Source organism: Erythrolamprus reginae, chromosome Z (genome assembly GCF_031021105.1).
Source record: "Erythrolamprus reginae isolate rEryReg1 chromosome Z, rEryReg1.hap1, whole genome shotgun sequence".
Classification (NCBI taxonomy): domain Eukaryota; kingdom Metazoa; phylum Chordata; class Lepidosauria; order Squamata; family Dipsadidae; genus Erythrolamprus; species Erythrolamprus reginae.
In genome coordinates, this window is record NC_091963.1 from 73,928,913 (window position 1) to 73,947,380 (window position 18,468).

General features: G+C 45.7%; 1 protein-coding gene across 7 annotated transcripts in view; it reads right to left on the reverse strand.

Annotated features, from left to right (window-relative positions):
- LOC139152918 (golgin subfamily A member 4-like) overlaps positions 1-18,468 on the reverse strand; it is a 253,930-nt gene that overhangs the window by 126,314 nt on the left and 109,148 nt on the right. For all 7 annotated transcript variants that reach the window (XR_011556733.1, XR_011556732.1, XR_011556731.1 and 4 more), the window contains one exon: positions 13,258-13,379. Coding sequence is in view for 4 of the 7 variants with exons in the window: in XM_070726337.1 (XP_070582438.1) it covers positions 13,258-13,379 (122 nt within the window). In the remaining 3 variants the exon portion in view is untranslated. The remainder of the gene's footprint in view (positions 1-13,257; positions 13,380-18,468) is intronic.

An 18,468-nucleotide genomic window follows, 5' to 3' on the forward strand; every position in this document is an offset into this window, starting at 1 on the left:
ATTCGAAATGCTTTTGTTTGGCAATCCTTAGTTTGTGTGAAAGTTCTTCTTGGGTTTGTAAGTTTATGTAATGCTTTGTAATATTCAGTTCTCCTAAAATGTTAGTGTTGTTTGGTTTGGTTTGTAAGGATTTTTCAAGGTTCTGAAGTTTTATTTTTAGTCTACATAGGCTGTTTTGTTTCTGTATTTTCTTTTTACTTTGGTATGCAATATAAATTCCTCGCACATATGCTTTCATTGTGTCCCATAAGTTACATATAGAAGTATTACCATCATTGTTAATTTGGAGAAATTCACACATCTCTTGTTTTAAAGTTTTTTGAAAATTTTATTCTGTAAGTATTGTTTGGTTCATAGTCCATCGCCTTGCATAATTATTGGTTGAATCTCTCCATTTCAACAATATGGGGTTATAGTCTGCCCAGGAATTCAAAAGTATTTGTATGTCTGCTACTTCATTGATAAATTCTAAATCAGCCCAGGCCATATCAATGTGGGACCATGACTTATGGGAAAAGGAGAAGAAAGTATATTGTCTATTGTTTGAATTGAAGTAACGCCATATGTCTTTTAGAGCTAATTCAGTTGCAAGTTGTTTGAAGGTTTCATTTGGTTAGGTCTTTTATGATCCTTTTTCCTATCTAATATTGCATTGAAGTCGCCAACTATTATTATATTTGTCAGGTTTAGTTCCATAATTTTTTGACCAAATAGATTGATTTATTGTGGGAGCATAAATTCTGATTATGTGTATTTTCTTTGGTCCTGATGTGATTTGTACTATTAATATCTGTCCATTGTCATCTGTATAGATTAATTTGGGGGTGAATTTGGGTTTAATGTATAGTACTACTCCTCTCTTCTTAGCTTGAGCAAGGGATGAGAAGATTTCTCCAAGCCTGGGATGGTTCAAAATTAATTGGTCTTATTTTCTTACATGCGTCTCTTGGAGACATACTATATCTGCATTTTGTTGTTGGATTTTATGAAATGTTTTTTCCTTTTAATAGGAGAGTTGAGGCCGTTAATATTAATGGAAAATAATCTTATTTCATTGTTAGGTAAGGAGGGTTCCATGCATCATTTCTATTTTCTCATCAAGATGCCCAACACGGTCGTCAATTTTCTTAATATCTTCCTTAATATCTTCCTTCATCACACCCATGTTTCCCATCATTAATTTATAGTTCCGATCCATTGATTGCTGCATTTTAATCATTATCTCTTGTAAGGAAGCTAAGGTGATAGGTGCAACTTGGTCTGATTGTACAACTGATGTTTTGTCAGTAGAAGGGTTTTCTGAGTTATGCTGGATGGCTGGGGTTGAGGGTTGAGGTGTTGCCTTCCACCAAGCTTTAGTAATTGTATTTGCATAGATGACATTTTGAATATTTTACAAATACTTTCCAGTTAATCCAATTAACTATGGGGATTTCAAATTTGGATATCTGTCGTAGTTCAAAGTAATTGCATTAAAATGATTAAAGTGATGAAAGGTAAAAGTAACTAGCTAGACGTTTTGTATTATGAATATAAGAAAATAAAATAGAATATAGTAAAAGATACGGAGATATTAGTTTTAGCTTGTACTGAAAAGGGTCAATGTTGTTGATTTATATTAATCTTAGTAAGATAACTTATAATAAACTCTACAGTCCAAATCTTAGGAGTCAAAATTGTCAATATACAATTCTATATCAATATCTCATTATTATTATTATTATTAATGTCTTCAAGGTTCTAAATATGAGTATTAGTATTTGTATTAATAGATAAATCAACACATGAGCATATATGTATGTAGGTCAATAAATAAATTATTAGTTTAGATATAAATCAGTAAGCAAATCTAGCTCAGTAATTCAATTAATTCATAGGTTCAACAAATCTCTAATAGTAATGACAGTATATCAGTATAGAATATTATCAAAAATCAATTAAAAGGTTATTCTCAATGTTGCAGCAAATCACATATGTATTCAAAAAATGATTGAAAGAGAGAGTAGCAAGGGACAGGATTATTCAGGAGTGGGAAGAAAAACAGTAAGAAGCAGGTAGTATCGAGAAAATGTTTTCTTCCTTTTCCTTTTCCTTTCTCCTTGGGCTTATGCAATAGTGCTGAGTCACAGTTCAGTCTCTGACAGTCTCTATCAGTAAGGGAACAGTGTTGTAGTTTTAATAGGAAATCAAAGTTCAAAGTTCGTAGTTTTTTGTTTTTTAACAACTGGAGCAACAATGCAGTCAATACACAGTCAAAAGTGAGGTAGAGAAAAGGGATTAAAGGGATTTAAAGGGGAGCAGGTGAAAGAAAAGGTAAAAGAAATAAGTATATAAAGACCTCTGATTTTGTAGCTTGTCACCAACTCGATTTGTTCTAATCCACTTAAATCTGTCCAAAACTTCCTCTTACCATCAAAACATCCAAAAACTTTCTCTCCCCAACTGTTATATATCACACATTGTTGGTATATAGTTTTCACTCACACATCCACTCAAACTGCCTAATCTTGTTTGTTCTCTGCTGTCCTCAGCCAGTTTTTAAAAATCGCAATCGCCGCTTTTCTCAGGGGCTTTGGTACTCTTCTTTAACAATGCAAATCACACAACAGGGGGTCTTTCATCTGCTATTATCCACAAGCAACGGATCGATCAAACAGAAATCCTTCACTTATTTCACTCCAAAGGCTTTTACCGCCCGTCTTCTCACAGCTTCCTTAATGGAGTCGGAGCGTCACAGCTTCAGGTCGATCTGCAGATCGGTTCTTCGTGCACTGGCAAAAAGGGTTTCCCTGCTTCCCGGTGGGTCCGCCGACCTCCCTCAGGTGCACAAGGAATTCCTCTATTAAACCACCGTCTCTCCAGGTCGGTGATCGCCGTTAAGCCACAGTATATCAATATAGAATATTATCAAGCCCCAACTATTTTGTAATAGTCAATATAAGAGATGACCAAGGTATGAATTATTGAAAAAAATTATAACAACAACAACAACAAATTGGAAGGGACCTTGGAGGTCTTCTAGTCCAATCCCCTGCTTACGCAGGAAACCCTACCTTACTTCCGAAAAATGATTATCCAACATCTTCTTAAAAACGTCCAGTGTTGGAGTATTCACAACTTCTGGAGGCAAGCTGTTCCAATGATTAATTGTTCTGTCAGGAAATTTCTCTAAGTTACTTCTCTCCTTGTTTAGTTTCCACTCATTGCTTCTTGTTCTACCCTCGGGTGCTTTGAAGAATAGCTTTACTCCTTCTTTCTGTTAGTCCCTGAGATATTGGAACATTGCTATCATGTCACCTGTAATTCTTATTTTCATTAAATTAGACATACTTAGTTCCTGCAGCCGTTCTTCATATGTTTTAGCCTCCATTCCCCTAATCATTTTTCTTGCTCTTCTCTGCCCTCGTTCTACAGTCTCAACATCCTTTTTATATCACAGCGACCAAAATTGAATACAGTATTCCAAGGGTGGCCTCACCAAGCATTATAAAGTGGCATTAACACTTTGCCTGATCTTGACTCTATTCCTCTGTTAATTCAGCCTAAAACTGTGTTAGATTTTTTGGGAGCTGTTGCATACTGCTAGATCATATTAAAATGGTTGTCCACTAGGACTCCAAGATCTCTCTCATAGTTACTACTGTTGAGCAAATTGCCACATACGGGTAAAACTCGAAAAATTAGAATATCGTAGAAAAGTTCATTTATTTCAGTAATGCAACTTAAAAGGTGAAACATAATATATGAGAGATTTATTAAATGTAAGGCAAGATAGTTCAAGACATGATTTGTCATAATTGTGATGATTACGGGGTAGAGTTTATGAAAACCGCAAATCCTCCATCTCAGAAAATTAAATATTAAATGTCATTAATAAAACAAAGGTTCTTCATAGAACAATATTGGACTGCTGAAAAGTATAAGTACCATATATACTCGAGTATAAGTCCACCCGGTTATAAGCCGAGGCACCCACTTTTGCCACATAAACTGGGAAAATTTATTGACTCGAGTATAAGTCGAGGGTGGAAAATGCAGTGGCTACTGGTAACTTATAAAAATGGAAACCAATAAAATTACACCAAATGAGGCATCAGTAGATTAAACATTTCAGAATATTTATTTCAAAGAAAACCAGTAAACTAGCTCTGTATGTTTAAAAGAGGGTAAACAGGTATATGTCTCCCCAAGGCAGGTATAGGCAAAAAAAATTGCAAGTACAATCCCCCGCTGCTCCCACTGGTTTGGGTTAGGGTTAGGGTACCTGGCCTCTCGCCTCAAAGAGATACAATTTCCTTCTCTATTTACTATTACTGAACATCCAAAATACACTATTTAAATCTATGTACAGTATATATGCCATATGTGTACATACATATTACACACAGGCACACAATAATATACTGTACATTATCTACTATATAAACTGTATTTGTGATTCGACACAAAAATAAGTAACCCTTCCCTGGTGCAGAGCTGAAGGGATTGAATACTGTAGCCTAGAGGTTAATTCTCTGCCTTACAAGGCAAAGGTTGCAGGTTCAAGTCTCAGTGAGGGTATGGCTAGCTGATGAGGCCAAAATAAGGCTGAAATAGATCTATCCTAGTCTCCCTTAATTTTCAAATTCAACAAAAAACATGTGACATATATATATATATATATATATATATATATATAGAGAGAGAGAGAGAGAGAGAGAGAGAGAAAGACAGAGAGAGAGAGAGAGAGAGAGCTCTTGTAAAATTATATACAGTGATCCCTCGATTTTCGCGGGGGTTACGTTCCAAGACCTCCCGCGAAAATCGATTTTCCGCGATGTAGCGGCGCGGAAGTAAAAACACCATTTTTGGCTGCCCCCCGCCCGCCCGCCCGCCCACACGATTTCCCTCTGCCCAGCTGGGGAGGTGGATTCGCCGCCCCCACCAGCCCGATCTCCCTCCAGTGGCTGGGGACGCGGATCCAACGCCCTCGCCAGCCCGATCTCCCTCCGCCCGACTGGGGAGGTGGATTCACCGCCCCTGCCAGCCCGATCTCCCTCCGGTGGCTGGGGACGCAGATCCACTGCCCTCGCAGCCCGATCTCCCTCTGTGGGGGGGGGCCCACGAACCGACGATCGGGGGCTGTACGTCCCTGTTGGGTGGCGCAGGGCAGGCACAGGGAGGGAGGGAGAGAAAGGAAAGAGAGAGAAAGGGAGGGAGAGAGAGAAAATTGAATGAAGGAGGGAGAGAAAGAAAGAGTAAGAGGTAGAAAGGATAGAGAAAAAGGAAGAGAAAGGGAGGGGGAGCACTTTCGTCCCAGCTATCAGCGAGGGGGCTGCAGGAGAGGTGGGGGCAGGCGTTCTCACAGAGCGGGAGAGGGAGAAAGAGAGAGAGAGCAAGAGGGGGGAGAGTGGAAGGTAGAGAGAGGAAAAAAAATGATAGAAAAAGGGAGAAAAAAGAGAAATGAGAAAATGATTGAAGCAGAGAATGACAGGAAAGAAAGAGAAAGAGAGAGAGAAGTGACTCTTGGTGATGACGTATGATGTCATTGGGTGGGAAAAACCGTGGTATAGAAAAAAAACCGTGGAGTATTTTTTAATTATTATTTTTTGAAAAACCGTGGTATAGCGTTTCGCGAAAATCGAGACCGCGAAAATCGAGGGATCACTGTACATTCAAACCTCACTTACTGTGATAGGAAAAACAAACCCAGAGTCCACTTTCTGCCACACATTTAACCATAACTAGAACATTACACATGCCTTCAGATGTACCGGTACTTCCCTAACTTACACATCACGGTTAGAGCTAGGAAATGTCACGGATTAGGTAAAATATGGTGATTCTCACAACAAGCTGTTAAGCTTTTGCTTAACAACCAAAATTTGGGGCTCAATTGTGGTTATAGGTCTTTCTTTCTTTCTCTTTCTTTCTTTCTGTCTCTTTCCTTCCTTCCTTCTTCCCTCCCCCCTTACTTTTTTTGTCTGCCTGCCTGCCTTCCTACCATCCTTCTTTTTATTTCTGTCTTCCTTCCTTCCTTTCTTTCCTTCCTTTTCCTTCGTTCTTTTCTCTCTTTCCCTCTTTTCTTTCTTTCCTTCCATTTCTTCTTTTATTTCCTTCTCTCTCTCTTTCTATCTTTCTCTCTCCCTCCCTTCCTCCTCTTCCCTTGGTGCTTATCATTCCATTGCCTCTCTTTCCTCCCCCCATTTTAATTTTGTGGGGGAGCTGAGGTCACAGAGGGGGGAAGGGAAGGAGGGGGGGTTCCTGTCTCTTTCCCCTCCTGTTCACTCGGGACCAGCGAATGTGAGTCATACACCACCACTCTCCCTCCCTCCCCACGCTCTCCCTCCCGCCCCCTCTGCTGGTGGAAGTTATTTTATTATTTATTTATTACTTAGATTTGTATGCCGCCCCTCTCCGAAGACTCGGGGCGGCTCACAACATGTAGTAACAAATCATAAGCAATCAGACAATTTAAAATATTTAAATATTTAAAAAACCCCATATGCTAACAGACACACACACAGACATACCATGCATAAATTAAACGTGCCCAGGGGGAGATGTTTCAGTTCCCCCATGCCTGACGGCAAAGGTGGGTTTTAAGGAGTTTACGGAAGGCAGGAAGAGTAGGGGCAGTTCTAATCTCCGGGGGGAGTTGGTTCCAGAGGGCCGGTGCCGCCACAGAGAAGGCTCTTCCCCTGGGGCCCGCCAACCGACATTGTTTAGTTGACGGGATCCGGAGAAGGCCAACTCTGTGGGACCTAATCGGTCGCTGGGATTCGTGCGGCAGGAGGCGGTCTCGGAGATATTCTGGTCCGATGCCATGAAGGGCTTTAAAGGTCATAACCAACACTTTGAATTGTGACCGGAAATTGATCGGCAGCCAATGCAGACTGTGGAGTGCTGGTGAAACATGGGCATACCTAGGTAGGCCCATGACTGCTCTCGCAGCTGCATTTTGCACGATCTGAAGTTTCCGAACACTTTTCAAAGGTAGCCCCATGTAGAGAGCATTACAGTAGTCGAACCTCGAGGTGATGAGGGCATGAGTGACTGTGAGCAATGAGTCCCGGTCCAGATAGGGCCGCAACTGGTGCACCAGGCGAACCTGGGCAAACGCCCCCCTCGCCACAACTGAAAGATGTTGTTCCAATGTGAGCTGTGGATCGAGGAGGACGCCCAAGTTGTGGACCCTCTCTGAGGGGGTCAATGATTCCCCCCCCAGGGTAATGGACGGACAGATGGAGTTGTCCTTGGGAGGCAAAACCCACAGCCACTCCGTCTTATCCGGGTTGAGCCTGAGTCTGTTGACACCCATCCAGGCCCCAACAGCCTCCAGGCACCGGCACATCACTTCCACCGCTTCGTTGACTGGGCATGGGATGGAGATGTAAAGCTGGGTATCATCCGCATATTGATGATACCTCACCCCATGTCCTTGGATGATCTCGCCCAGCGGTTTCATGTAGATGTTAAATAGCAGGGGGGAGAGGACCGACCCCTGAGGCACCCCACAAGGGAGAGACCTAGGAGTCGACCTCTGACCCCCCACTAACACCGACTGCGACCGGCCAGAGAGGTAGGAGGAGAACCACTGCAGAACAGTGCCTCCCACCCCCAGCCCCTCCAGCCGGTGCAGAAGGATACCATGGTCGATGGTATCGAAAGCCGCTGAGAGGTCAAGGAGCACCAGGACAGAGGATAAACCCCTGTCCCGGGCCCGCCAGAGATCATCCATCAACGCGACCAAAGCGGTTTCCGTGCTGTAACCGGGCCTGAAACCCGACTGCCGGGGACCTAGATAATCGGCTTCTTCCAAGGACCGCTGGAGCTGGAGTGCCACCACCTTCTCAACAACCTTCCCCATAAAGGGAAGGTTGGAGACTGGACGATAGTTATTAAGGACAGCTGGGTCCAGGGAGGGCCTCTTGAGGAGGGGGCGCACAAGCGCTTCTTTATAGAGTGATGGAAAAACTCCCCTCCCCAAGGAAGCGTTGGTAATCTCCTGGGCCCAGCTCCGTGTCACCTCCCTGCTGGCCGAAACCAACCAGGAGGGACACGGATCCAGTAAACAGGTGGCGGAACTCACAGCTCCAATGGCCTTGTCCACTTCATCAGGTGTCACCAGATCAAACTCTTCCCAGACAGGTGGACAAGTACGTGCCCCAGTCACCTCGACTGACTCGTTGTCAGTCGACTCTGTTGTACAATTGGAGTCGAGGTTGGCCCGAATCCGAGCGACTTTATCAGCGAAAAACGTGTTACAATCCTCGGCACTACTCTGCAAGGGCTCCCCAACTCCCCCCTGATTAAGAAGGGAGCGGGTCACCCTAAACAGAGCGGCCGGGCGGGATTCCGCTGATGCAATCAAGGCGGCATGGTATGCGCATCTTGCCGCCTTGAGCGCCACTTTGTAAGTCTTAATAAAAGCTCTTACAAGTGTTCGATCGGATTCAGACCTACTCTTCCTCCATCGCTTCTCTAGACGTCTCTTTTGGCGCTTCAACTCCCGGAGCTCCTCGTTGAACCATGGGGCTCTACGGGGTCTAACGCCTCGGAGAGGTCGCAAAGGCGCAATCCGGTCAAGAGCCCCCGCTGCAGCCGTGTTCCAGGCCTCCGCGAGAGACTCCGCCGAACTGTGGACGAGTGCCTCTGGAATAACCCCAAGCGCCGTCTGAAAGCCCTCTGGGTCCATCAGGCGTCTGGGGCGGAACATCTTCATTGGTTCCGCCTCCCTGCGGGGAAGGATTGCAGCCAGGAAGTCAAGCCGTAGTAGAAAATGGTCTGACCATGACAAAGGCAATACTTCTAAGCCCCTTAGTCTCAGACCATTACTCAATTGCTCGGAAAGGAATACCATGTCAGGTGCGTGCCCTCCCTCGTGAGTCAGACCCTGTACTACTTGAGTCAGGTCCACGGCTGTCATGGTGGCCATGAACTCCTGTGCCAACCCAGAGGTTTCGCCGAGTGACGGCAGGTTGAAGTCCCCCAGGACGATGAGTCCGGGGAACTCCACCGCCAACCCGGCTACCTCCTCGAGTAGCACAGGCAGGGCTTTTGACACGCAGCTGGGAGGCAGGTACGTGAGAAATAAGCCCACCTGAACCCCTAAGTCCAACCTCATCAAGAGAGACTCGCAACCCGCAATTTCCGGAGCAATGAGTCTACGCAGGCAAAGGCTCTCCCTGGCTACAATAGCCACTCCTCCCCCCCTTCCCTGGGGTCGAGGTTGATGCCATATCTGAAACCCGGCTGGGCAAATTTCAGAGAGAGGAACACCTCCCTCCGGGCCCAGCCAGGTTTCAGTAATACATGCCAGGTCGGCCTCCTCATCCAGGATCAAATCCCGGATGAGGAGAGCTTTATTTACCACCGACCTGGCATTCAGCAGCAGCAACCTGAGCCCAGGGCCAGAGTTACACTCACCACCAGTACCCAAGATTGGGCTCACAGAGCCAGAACAAGGGACTGTTATTAGTTAGCAGCAAAGGGGGGGCATTAGCTCACTTAAGCAGCGGCGAGAAGGAGGGGAGTCCTGCCTGTCCAGCGCGTGCATAAACCAGGCGCAAGAGAGCGAAAAAGGCGGCGTCACGAGTTGGGCTCCCATTTTTTTTCTCCCTCCTCGGCTCCGGGAGTTTGGCTGTTTCTTCTACCTAGCTCTCTGCCTTCGCATCTGCCCCAGTCACCTTCGCAGCTGCTGTTTGCCTCGGGCTGAGGCAGTCCACCTGAGGAAGAAAACCCTTCCTTCCTTTCCTTCCTTCCTTCCCTCCCTCCCTCCCTTCCTTGGTTTTTATTTAAGGTTACAAAGCAAATGAAGAATCATTTTGAGTATTCTCTAAAATTTCTTGTGGGATCCATAGTTTATCTGGCAAAAGATTTTTCACCTGGCAGGAACCTTGGCGTGGGGCAAGCAGAAATGAAGTCCTGGCAGATGGGTGGCTGGTGAGAACCATGCGTTCCCATCCGCCCCTTGCTCCAGCCGTTTCAGAGGACTCCCCTACCTCCCGCTCCAGCTGGGATTGCAGCAAGGAATCCCAGAGTGGGTGGGGGAGGTGCCTCCACAGACAAAATCGCCTTCCTTTGTGATCGCTGCCTGCTTGGAGCCCCCATCATCCGCCAGGTCCGGTAATATTCTTGCAGCAAGGAATCCTTCCAAAAGAAAATTACCGGAGCTGGTGGGGAGGGTCTTCATGGTCACACGCACCCCCCTGCCTTCACTCCCACCCTGGCCCCTGTAGATGGGGTGGGGGAGCCTAACAAAAAAAGAGAGCTGCATCGTGCCAAAGCCTTTCCATCTGAGCTGCAGGCGGAGCGAGGGGGAAATATATCGCTTTGATGCAGCACAGTGCAGCTGGCCTCTCCTTTTTTCCCCTGCTGCTGCTGCTGCCGCTGTCTGCGTGCTCCTTGTTTTTCCTCTCTCCTCCTTCCTGGCCTCAGGAGGTGGCTGCGTGAGGCTGGAGGGGAGCTAGGCAGGAGAGAGGGAAGAGGAAACAGGGAAAAAGTGAGGAGTGCAGATGCAGCAGTAGCAGGGGGAAAAAGGAGAGCCAAGACCGGTAATCCCAGAAGTGACTGCTGCTAGTAATTTCCATAGGCAGAATACTTCCATGCCCTGGTGGCTCCAGCCTAACCCTGCTGCCAGCACTTGGGCCATTGCAGCGCCTGAGCGCCATCAGTGACTTGAGTATATGTCGAGTTCAGACTTTTCAGCACATTTTTGGTGCTGAAAAACTCGACTTATACTCAAGTATATACGGTATATGTACTCAGTACAGTGGTACCTCATCTTATGAACTTAATTCGTTCTGTGATGAGGTTCGTAAGAAGAAAAGTTTGTAAGATGAAACAATGTTTCCCATAAGAATCAATGTAAAAGCAAATAATGTGTGCAAGCCCATTAGGAAAGTCCAAAACATTAAGGCTATTTTTTTAAAGCGGCAGGCAGACAAAGCTGAGGCGAACAGAGTGGGGGAAGGGACAGCGAGAGGTGACAAGAGGGGGCAGTCCCAACAAAGCAAGGCAAAAAGAGCCTCTCTTGAGCTTTGTGAGTCCCTGCCTCCCGTATTTGTCCCCCCCACTCTGCTCATCTCCCCCACAACTTTCTCCTCTCTTGAGCTCCGTGACTCCCTGCCTGTTTTTGTCCCCCCCACTCTGATCATCCCCCCCACTCATTCCCCCTCTCTTGAGCTCCGTGAATCTTGGCCTCTCGTTTTTGTCCCCCCACCCTCTGCTCATCTCCCCCACACATTTCTCCTCTCTTGAGCTCCATGAGTTCTGGCCTCCCATTTTTGCCCCCCCCACTCTGCTCATCTCCCCCACACCTTTCTCCTTTTTTGAGCTCCCTGAGTCCCTGCCTCTCATTTTTGTCCCCCCCATTCTGCTCATCTCCCCCACAACTTTCTCCTTTCTTGAGCTCCATGAGTCCCTGCCTCTCATTTTTGTCCCCCCCAATCTGATCATTTCCCCCACACCTTTCTCCTCTCTTGAGCTCCATGAGTCCCTGCCTCCCGTTTTTGTCCACCCCACAGTGCTCATTTCCCCCATGCAGTTTGGAAGGGGGGAGTTTGTCGCTGGGATTCAAAGCAGCGCTGGCAAAAATGAAGGGAATCCCAGTGAGAGGAGCCTCAGGGAAATCCCAGCAATGCAAGAATGGGTGCTTTGGCTGGCAACGGAAGTCCGGAGGCATGGATTCCCAGGGAAATCCCAGCGGTTCGGGGCATCCCAGCGGCGGCGGTGGCTCAGGTTCATAAAGTGAAAATAGTTCGGAAGAAGAGGCAAAAAAATCTTAAAACACCGGGTTCGTATCACGAAAAGTTCGTATGAAGAGGGGTTCATAAGATGAGGTATCACTGTACTTGGTTTGAAACCCTTTTGTAGCAATTGTTGTTTCAATGCGGCTTGGCATGGAAGCTGTCAACCTGTGACACTGCTGAGGTGTTATGGAAGATCAGGATGCTTCAATAGTGGCCTTCAGCTCTTCTGCATTTTTCAGTCTCAGGTATCTCATCTTTCTCTTAGCAATGTTTCATAGATTCTCTATGGGGTTCAGGTCAGGAGAGTTTGATGGCCAATCAAGCACAGTAATTCTAAGGTCATTGAACCAGATTTTGGTGCTTTTGTCAGTGTGGGCAGATGCCAAGTCCTGCTGGAAAATTGAAGTCAGCATCCCCATAAAGCTCATCTGTGGTAGGAAGCATGAAGAGATCCAAAATCTTCTGGTAGATGGCTACGTTAATCTTGGATTTAATGAAGCACAGTGGACCAACACAAGCAGATGACATTGCTCCTAAATCAACACCGACTGTGGAAACCTCACACTGGACCTCAGGCATCATGCTGTGTGTGCCTCTCCATTCTTCCCCCTTAATCTAGGTCTTTGATTTCAAAATGAGATGCAAAAGTTTCTACAGTCTGTTGATTTGTTGAGCATTTGCTGGTTTTGGTCCACTGTGCACTGTGCTTCAGGGTCAACACCTCTCTTCTTTGTTTGTATCATACCGGGGTAGTGCAGCAGGTAGAGTGCTGCACTGCAGGCCACTGAAGCTGACTGTAGATCTGAAGGTCAGCAATTCAAATCTCATCACCAACTTAAGGTTGACTCAGCCTTCCATCCTTCCGAGGTGGGTAAAATGAGGACCCAGATTGTGGGGACAATATGCTGGCTCTGTTAAAAAGTGCTATTGCTAACATGTTGTAAGCCGCCCTGAGTCTAAGGAGAAGGGTGGCATAAAAATTGAATGAATGAATGAATGAATGAATGAATGAATGAATAAATAAATAAATAAATACCAGGACAGGTGGTGGCAGTCTTCTCATACTGAAGCAATGCCATTTGAACTAGGCATTTCTAACTACTTCTCCACTCCTCTTCATTATCTAGATTCCCGATAGCTGCAACAATTTTGAAATCTGATTCTTGTTTGCCATGGAATTGCTCTCAATTAACAATTTACACCTCCCACACATTTTTCCTTCCTGCTTCTCCCAGTTTCAATTAAAGTCCTACCAACTTTCCTTCTCTGCACCATAGACATATTCTTATCTCACCTTCTGTATTTTTCCTGGTCTTTTAGATACTTAAATTCTTTGAATTCTATTCCCTCCCCCCTTTTTCTTCCTCAGTTGTCATACAAGGAATAAACTGGTGATGGGTGATGCTATTTGCATCCATAACACCTGCAGAGCATCATATTAAAAATGCTACCCAAAATTCTCAGAAAAAAACATATTTGATATTTGTAGCATTTGAGATGTACAAAGTATATCACTGTAACTTACTGATAATTTCTTTTACAGTCATTTCTAATTCCAGATTCTTTTGTGCCAGTTGGGTATTGAATTCTCTCATTAGCTGCTTTAATGTGGAATTATGTTTCAATTCAATGTCTTCCTGTTCATATCTATGAAGATATCAGAATGTAAGAAATTAAGACTTTTTTTTAGCTCAAGCACCATGGTAAAAAAAGTCTAAAATATTTCTTATAGATTATGTTGGGTAACAAAGTGGATTAAAATAATTTATTTTATTATTTCTCCATACAATACTTATAAAATGACATCTGATCCTTTAGATTTTTATCACAATGAAAATGTAGGAAAATACTTGAATAATGTAAAAGTGTAAAACATGATCAACAAATAACAATGTAAATAGATGATAATTTAGGTATGAACTATAAATTGATATCCAGCAATTTTAAATATAGCATCTTAAACATATATCTTAAATTACTAATTGTTGGAAACAGACTGTATATGTATTCAATTGTTTGTATAAATTTAGGCTTATACCTAAAGTATTTTTCAGAATATATGACGCACTTTAATATTTGGGAAGGAAAACAAAAAAAAAATGCCTCTGTCTACCAGCATCACCACTCTACCTGCCCCTTCTTTAGGCAGAGGGTGATCAACTTCTGCTCCTGGCTCAGGAGATGGATCTGGCCAGGAGGAAAGAGAAGATGAATTTGCAGAGAAGGAGGAAGAGGTTGTATGGCTTTGCAATGTGCATCGGGGATCGGGGAAATAAAGCATTTTCAGACGGCAGTGCTCACCGCATGCCCCATTTTTGGAATCAGGAAAGAAAGCATTTTTGGGTGGCATTAGCAGCCACATGCCCCATTTTTGGAATTGGGAAGGAAAGCATTTGCAAGGCAGCACTAGCTGCATGTTCCATTTTTGGAAAAGGGGAAGGGATTGTGGTGGTGCTGCCCAAAATGCATTCCTCCCTAATTCTAATAACACAGCATGAAAAGACCAAAACAGAGCAACGTGTTTCAGGTGGTGGGCAGTTCCAACTGGTGCTGCCACCCGAAAATGCTTTTCTCCCTGATTCCAAAAATGGGACATGCTGAGGGCACGGCTTCATGAAAATGCTTTCCTCCCCGGTTCCTCGATGCACATAGCAGAACCATGCACCCTCCCTTCCTTCTCTGCAGATTCACCTTTTCCTTCCTCCTGGCCAGATCCACCTCCTGGGCCAGGAACAGAAGCTGACCAGCCTCAGTCTGGATTGTCTGGAAAAGGGGCAGGCAGAGTAGTGAGCCACCTTGTCTTACAACACCTCTGCAGTGCCTGCTTCACAAACCAAGTCCTGACCTCTGTGCTTCCCAGAGCCACTTTGAGAATCAGGTCCAATCGAAGCAGCAAAGGTGCAGGGGGCTTGCGGGAAACCGGGCGGGTGGTGGTGGAGGACTTAAGTGCTGCATCTCTATTGGATCTTGCTGCGAGAAAGCCAGGATTTCAACACCTACGACTATAGGTAGGAAGACACAGGTACTCATGAGTGGAGCCTTCATCAAGTGAAGTCCTCCATCAAGGAACTGAATGACTACAGACCAGTTGCTCTAACATCTGTAGTTATGAAAACCTTTGAAAGGCTAGTGATGTTCCACTTGAAAACCATCACGGATTCACTGTTAGACCCCCTGCAATTTGCATACCGAGCAAATAGATCAACAGATGATGCTGTTAATATGGCTCTACACTACATCCTTAAACATCTTGAATCTCCAAAGACCTACGCTAGGGTCCTCTTTGTGAACTTCAGTTCAGCATTCAATACCATCGTACCGGACATTCTCTTAACCAAACTAAATCAGCTAGCGGTACGTGAACACACTTGTAAGTGGATCACAAGCTTCCTAACAGACAGGAAGCAGCAGGTGAAGCTAGGAAAAATCACATCAGATACATGTACAATTAGCACAGGTGCCCCCCAAGGCTGTGTACTCTCACCACTTCTCTTCTCTCTATACACTAATGACTGCATCTCAAACAATCCATCTGTTAAACTACTGCATACAGACGGGAAGTTGAACAACTATCCTTGTGGTGTGACCAGAACAATCTAGAAGAACCGTTGTACATACCTGAACGGTCTTCTCGCTGCACTGGAAGGAGACTCCAACATGGGTTATTCTGCAATCTTATTGGCAGAGACTGAGTTATTAATTTAAATAATTATTTAGGCACCGCCCTCTTTAGCCCCCATGAGCTCAATTTTAAAAACGAAGATAGTGTAATAATAACTAGAACTTTATTTCTACAAGCAATAACTATAACTTTATAACAACCCACTCCGGCGTCCCTGAACTGGGAACAAATTTAAGCCGGGCGGGTTTGGACTCTCCTTCCAGTGCATCGAGAAGACCGTTCAGGTGTGTACAACGGTTATTCTCCATTGCACTTGGAAGGAGAGTCCAACATGGGATATACCAAAGTTCAATTCTTCTGGGTGGGACAAGGTTGTTCCAGGGTCGCTGGAGTGTCACACACCCGTTGTAGTACCCGTCTACCAAATGATGCCTCTGCTGATGCAAAGGAGTCCAACTTATAATGATGAATAAAGGTGGACGGAGCCGCCCAGGTCGCCGCCCGACAAATGTCCTCAATGGAGGCTTGCGTTGTCCATGCTGTTGACGTGGCTGCCCTCCGGGCTGAGTGAGCCGTCACCCTTTTGGTGGATTACAAGAGTTTGCCTTATAGGCGTCATAAATACAGTCTCGGAGCCATCTACTAATGGTTTGAGATGACACTCCAAGTCCCAACTTTTGTTGTGCAAAGGCGACAAATAAGGATTCTGACTTCCTGAAGGAGTCTGTCCTTCTAACATTAATTTTTAAGGCACATCTGACGTCTATTTTATGCCATGAGAGTTGGGAGGGATGGTTGCCATGAGTGCAAAAGTCTGGTAATATCAGTTCTTGTTTCCTATGGAAGGCAGTTTGATTTTTGGCACAAATGACAGGTCTAATCTGAAGACCACTCTATCCGGGTAGAAGATGCAAAGGTCTGGGCGGATAGAAAGTGCTGAGAGTTCCGATACTCGCCGAGCCAATGTTATAGCTATGAGGAAGGTTGTTGTAATGGAAAGAATTCTCAGTGGAACTGTTCTTAGGGGTTCAAACGGAGGCCTCGTTAGGCCTTTAGGACCAAGGAGAGGTCCCATGTCGGGAATCTATGAACCGGTGGGGAGTGTATATTGGAAGCTCCCTTCAGAAAATCCTTTATCCATGGATGATGAGATAAGGAGCGGGTATCCGGGACTCGCAAGAGCTGCCACTTGTCTCCTTAAGGTATTAGGAGCCAGACCCCGCTCAATCCCTGCCTGTAGAAATTGAAGAACAGAGATTACTGACGCTTCTGTGGGATTGACCTGTTGTTTAGTACAGAACTCACATAAGGCTGCTCATGTTGCTTGGTATATTCTGGCTGTACACGGGCGACCGGCTGCTTGCATGGTATCAATAATGTCTGCAGGTATTTGGTGATTCCTTAGTCTGTCCCTCTCAAATGCCAGACAGTCAGTTGGAGCCATTGAGGGTCTGAGTGAGTCATGACACCCTGGTTGAGGGCAACTTCCCGATCCGGAATCCTCCATGGGGGAGAAATCGATAGGGCTACCAGATCCGAAAACCATGGGCGACGTGGCGAATGGGGAGCCACCATTAACACTTCCGCCTGTTCCAAGAGAATTTTGTCCACAACCCTGGGGATGAGGCTCGTTGGAGGTAAAGCATATAGTAGGCCTTGCAGCCAGGGCGATAGCAGGGCACTGACTTTTTCTGTGCCTGGAGTTGGAAACTGAGTGTAAAACCTCGGAAGCTGGGTGTTGAGGTGAGAAGCAAAGAGATCCACCTTCGGTTCCCCGAACCGACGAACGATCCTCTTGAAGAGTTCTGGATCCAGTCACCATTCCAAGGGGGTCTAAGGTTGCTCTGCTGAGCCAATCTGCTCGAACGTTGCTTGTTCTGGCAATATGTTCTGCTGTTAACGACGCTAGGTTGGTTTCGGCCCATTGAAATAAGGCTGTGGTCTCCTTCTTGAACTGATGAGACTTCGTGCTCCCCTGGTGGTTCAGGTGGGCCCTGGTTGCTACATTGTCTGTTAGGACTAGGACATGTCGGTTGTGAACCAGCGAAAAGGACTGAAGGGCGAGGAATACCGCCCCGAGTTCCAAGAAATTGATGTTGACAGGTGACAAATCCTGTGTGGACCAAAGTCCCTGCGTCATGTGAGCTCCGATGTGTGCTCCCCAGCCGGAAAGGCTGGCATCCGTTGTGAGGACCACCCGATCATGGATGTGAATGGGTGTCCCTTGCTGTAATGCTGGCGACCCCACCAGCATAGGGATGTCTTGAGTCATTGAGACAGATGAATCCGCTGCTTGGTATGACTGACTCTTGCCCTCTGGGCCGGAAGTAGAAGCCATTGTAAGGCTCGTATATGGTGTCGGGCCCAAGGTACGATACCTATTGCTGACACCAATGTCCCCAAAAGTTTTGACAGAAAGGCGAGGGAAGCATGTCGTTGATTTTGCAATTTGTGAATCAGTTGATGAATGTTGGCCTGTCTCTCCGGCGACAGTGATACCGTTCCGGAGACTGTGTCGATGATAGAGCCTAGATGTAACAGTCTGATCGTGGGGACCAGAGGACTCTTTTTTAGGTTGACAGTGAAGCCATGGGACTCCAACGTTTGCATAGTGAGGGCCAAATCTTCTCTCGTTCTCGCGGGGGACTTGGAGAGAATGACAATGTCATCCAAGTACGCCATCAAGCGGATGGACTGAGAGCGGAGGCCAGCTGATATGACGTCAAGCAATTTGGTAAACATCCGAGGGGCTGATGACAGGCCGAATGGCATAGCCCAATATTGATAATGGGTCCCCTCTATACAGAAACGAAGAATTCTACGATGAGCTGGGTAGATGGGGACATGGAGGTATGCTTCTTTTAGGTCTATAGAAGTTAGATAGTCCTTTGGCCGAATTGCTGTTATAATAGTTTGGAGGGAATGCATTCTGAACCTCCTGTAACGTATGAATACGTTCAGCCTTTTGAGATTCAGGATCATCCTGCATCCCCCCGAGGCCTTGGGGATGATAAAGATCATAGAGTAGTAGCCTGTGCCCTCCGCATGACGAGGCACCCGCTCTATGGCCTGAATGTCCAGGAGGTGGGTGATCTCCTCCATCAATTGTGATCT